The sequence below is a fragment of the Myotis lucifugus genome, unplaced genomic scaffold, assembly GCF_000147115.1.
Source record: "Myotis lucifugus unplaced genomic scaffold, Myoluc2.0 scaffold_8596, whole genome shotgun sequence".
NCBI classification, from domain to species: domain Eukaryota; kingdom Metazoa; phylum Chordata; class Mammalia; order Chiroptera; family Vespertilionidae; genus Myotis; species Myotis lucifugus.
The window spans coordinates 2,242-6,851 of record NW_005879644.1 but is presented as its reverse complement, the minus strand read 5'-3'; the positions used below and the strand labels follow the sequence as shown (position 1 = coordinate 6,851).

Genomic DNA, 4,610 nt, shown 5'->3' with positions numbered 1-4,610 from the left:
AAGGGAGAGAAGAGAGAGATAGAAACATCAATGATGAGAGAATCACTGATGAGCTGCCTCCTGCACAACCCAGGCATGTGCCCTGACTGGGAATTGAACCGTGAACTCCTGGTTCATAGGTTGATACTCAACCACTGAGCCATGCCGGTTGGGCTGGATAGAGATTTTTAGAGAACTGGATAAACTCAAATTGGTGTATGGTTGAGTAAAAGACTTCCACGCTTGGCATTTATTCTACTTTGAGGGGAAAAAGTGAAAAGTCAAACAACAAAGAGCCTCAGAGCAGCTCTTGCCTGCTGTGCTTACGCAGGGGTTCTCAACCTTCTGGCCCTTTAAATACAGTTCCTCATGTTGTGACCCAACCATAAAATTATTTTCGTTGCTACTTCATAACTGTAATGTTGCTACTGTTATGAATCGTAATGTAAATATCTGATATGCAGGATGGTCTTAGGCGACCCCTGGGAAAGGGTCCTTTGACCGCCAAAGGGGTCTCGACCCACAGGTTGAGAACCTCTGGGCCTTACAGGGACTCCACAGGATCAGTCTGGGGTTTCTGTCTCCTACTGTATTTTCTGTTAGATGGGCCTCCTGACTGTAGACTGTGTGCGAAGTGTGTTCCAAAGTGAAGACTCAGTGCCATCCTGTTTTTTTGTGATTTAGAATGGCGAATCCGGAAAAGAAATGGATGATGACAAAGACGCCAATAAATCTGAGATCAGCTTAGTGTTTGAAATTGCTCTGAAGCGAAATATGCCCGTCAGTTTCGAGGTATGTGCTCAGAGGAGAGCTTCCCACCCTCACCCCTGCTCCTCACTAACTCAGATAAGCAACCAGCTAAGTGAAGTGAGCGGGTATCCTCGTGTCCTGAGAGAGTGCGTGTGCTTCCTGTGCTCACACTCTGTCCGGCAATGATGTAGGCCCCGGGGAGAGAAGAACTTACGGAATGTCATGGGTTCCTGCATGTGCCTGACCAGGAATCGAACCGGCGACCTCTTGGTTCCTGGGTTGATGCTCAGCTGCTGAGCCACACTGGCCGGGCTCCTGCTCACCTCTTTCGCTTTTCCGTATTGAGCCATCTGTATATATGATATCTCAATTTTCCTCGTAAAGTTTATTTTCTCATTGTAAGTTAATTTGTAGTGCTCTAGAGCAGTGGTTCTCAACCTTCCTAATGCCGCGACCCTTTAATACAGTTCCTCATGTTGTGGTGACCCCCAATTTCATTGTTACAAATTGAACATAATTAAAGCATAGTGATTAATCACAAAAACAATATGTAATTATATATGTGTTTTCCGAGGGTCTTAGGCGACCCCTGTGAAAGGGTCTTTCGATCCCCAAAGGGGTCGCGTCCCACAGGTTGAGAACCGCTGCTCTAGAGGGTTCGGTGTTTTTAATAGGATCAAATTGAAAATATCCAAGTTAGTATTTAGTGACACACGCATTAATATCCAGTTTCCTCTGTACTTGCCAAAATATGTTTACATTTTACTAAGCCACTAAGTAAGCAGCTGTCTACTTTGCAACTAGATAAATAGGTGACAGAAATATTTATAAAATTGTGTGACATTAAAAATAGGAAAAATCATTTCCAATATTATAATTCCTTCTATATTAAGAGGTTTCTAATTTTGCAACTCAAATACCTAGAAAATAGGCAAAACCCAGGAAATAAGCTGACACGGTCGTGGAGTGTCCTCCTTCAAATTGGGGTGACGTTCAGCACTAGAAAGCTCCCACATTTAACTCACTAGTAGGATCGACTGACCTCTGCTGAGAACCTGTTTGCTTTCTTCTCAGACACAATTCCTGCAAATGGGGCTGCCTGATGTCCGCCTGCAGCAGATGGAAAGCAGCGCCCTGGGGCAGGCAGGGGCAGGCAGGGGCAGAATGCACTGGAGGGCTTATTAGGCCCAGCAAGAAACGATAGGGACAGACGGAAAGCCAATCAAAGTAATTGCATAGACTCGGAAACTATTGGATTTGGGCCTTAAAGGCTACAGTGAATAGGGACAGTTTCATCAGTCTGAGAAGCCCTTGGCGGCATCAGTATACGGTACAGGATATTTGATATTCGAATGGTGACCTCATGCCAGCAATAAAAGGTTAATAACTATTTGGTACTCTCTATTAAGTCAGTACAGCATATAGGTGTTTTTTATTTTTATTTTTTTTTACATTGTATTTTATTGTTGACAGTATTACAGTACAGTTGTCTCCCATTTTCTCCCTTTTGGCCCCACTTCGCCCACCCCCGCCCACCCCCGCCTTCCCCATGCAATTGTCTGTGTCCATGGGTTGTGCATATATGCTCTTTGGTTAATCTCTACCTGTTCCCTTCCTCCCAACACCCCTCCCCCTTTCCCACTGAGATCTGTTATTTTGTTTCATGCATCTGTACCTCTGGACCTATGTTGTGTGTTGTTGTTTTTTTAAATTCAGGAGGATGGCCAGCAAAATGGTTAAACAGTTTTGGTATTTCAACTAGTAAACTTAAATTACTTGGAAAGCATGCTTATTGTAAGTTCCTTATCCCTAGCATTGTTGAATTACTGAACTATTGCTTTCTTTTCCTCATTGGCATCCAGTATTAAAAGACAAACTTTTAATATGCTGTTAAATAGGAAACTGTTGAACTCAGTAGGGTACCTTTTATAGCTTAAAACTGTGAAGGAGACGGAAGTTTTGAGCACTCAGGTTTGGGGAGGCATCTTTCCTCGAAAGTTGTCTTACTTTAAGTGAGCACATTGGTACAGGGTTTGGGAGCATCCACAGCTGACAGAGTCACAATCCATAACCCTAGGAAGCGAGGAGTTTTTATGGCATATCGACTAACCTTTTAAAGATCATGTCAGAGAGTAAACATTCCTTTCTATAAAACAGCCTTTGAAGGTTTATGTCAAAAATGGTTATTTTTGAGCGGCTTCCCCATGCAGGATGCGGGATGGCTGGTAGAACTCTCTTAAGACGTGGTCCCCATCCTCCAGGAACGTACTCTTCCAGAGAAAATGCAATACCGTACACGTATCATTTTCAGTGCCCTGTGTACCTAATATAATGTGATGTATTTTACGTTCTTAATTTTCTGTTCTATAAGAAATGAGTAATCATTGGAAGAAAGGAGATGTCTATAATACTATCAACATAAAACAAGATTTTAAAAAATACATATTTTTATTGATATCAGAGAGGAAGGGAGGAGAGAGAGATAAAAGCGTCAATAATGAGAGAGAATCATTGATCGGCTGCCTCCTGCACACCCCCTACTGGGTATGGAGCTTGCGACCCAAGCATGTGGCCTGACCCAAATTGAACCCTGACCTCCTGGTTCATAGGTCATCGCTCAACCACAAGCCATGCTGGCTGGGCTAAAAATTTTTTTTAAAAAGAAAAGATGGTAACCATAATGAGAATTGTCTGTTTTAAAATGGGTAAAAAATAATTTTGAGTGTGAATTGAATGTGTTTACTTAGATTTCTGTTCGCCCAACTTCAGTCTCTTATGCATTGTAAATATTGTAACTGAATAGTTCTTATATAATACCTTTCTAATAGGTTTATTAAAGAAACCTATAATTTTGGCATCATTCTTCATTTCTATTTTGATTATGATAGGAACATTAAGAAAGATCCATGCTATAAGGACATACTCTAAGTGTGCCTGTATGTTATTTACTATTGTATTTTTACTTTATAGGTCATTAAAGAAAGCGGACCACCACATATGAAAAGCTTTGTTACGCGGGTGTCCGTGGGAGAGTTCTCTGCAGAAGGCGAGGGAAATAGCAAAAAGCTCTCCAAGAAGCGCGCTGCGACCACCGTCTTACAGGAGCTTAAGAAACTCCCACCTCTTCCTGTGGTTGAAAAGCCAAAACTATTTTTTAAAAAACGCCCTAAAACCATAGTCAAAGTAAGTGTGTGCTTATGAACATGAGTCAGTTTTACTGTGTGAATGTTCCGGTAACTATAGAGAAAAGTTTCCCCACAGGGCAGGCGTCTCAACCTATGGATTATAAACAGTCCCAGAGTCAGGGTTGGGCATGTGACTCTAAATCAGTTAACAATTGTGTTTTGCTTTTCAGACACTTGCATACCTGTGTTTGTTCATCCAATAATACCTTACATACGTACAGTTTTTTATGGCTCACAAAGTACTTTCTTGTTCATGATCACCTTTAGTATAGAATACTTTCTTGTTCATGATCACCTTTAGTATAGAATACTTTCTTGTTCATGATCACCTTTAGTATAGAATACTTCAGTATAAAACACTTTCCCATCCATGATCACCTTTAGTGTAATTCTCATCAGGACTGTGTAAGGTAGAGGATGTTACCCCTAACACATCCAAAGCATTTGTTCACTTTTGTTCACCTGTCGCGTGGAGTAACCTGAACTGCTCTGATCTCTACACCACACTGCTGTACATAGTGTCTTCTTAGGACATCTGAAATGGGTAAGGATATGGGGGGGGGTATGAATAATGCCGACCTGTGACAGGAGCAGCAGCTAGTGAATGGGAAGCACTCTGTGTGTGCGGGACTTAGTATTTATTAATAATACAAATAATAAGCACCCAATAAGTATTAAATATTGTTATTTTATGTC

General features: G+C 41.5%; 1 protein-coding gene across 1 annotated transcript; it reads left to right on the top strand.

Annotated features, from left to right (window-relative positions):
- Window positions 1–663: 663 nt before the first annotated feature.
- Window positions 664–3,912, top strand: LOC102429298 (double-stranded RNA-binding protein Staufen homolog 2-like; the record flags this gene model as incomplete). The annotated part of the gene is made up of 2 exons (XM_006109349.3): window positions 664–771; window positions 3,700–3,912. Coding segments are annotated over 2 exons (321 nt in total), but the record flags the coding sequence as incomplete, so codon positions are not given.
- Window positions 3,913–4,610: the final 698 nt, after the last annotated feature.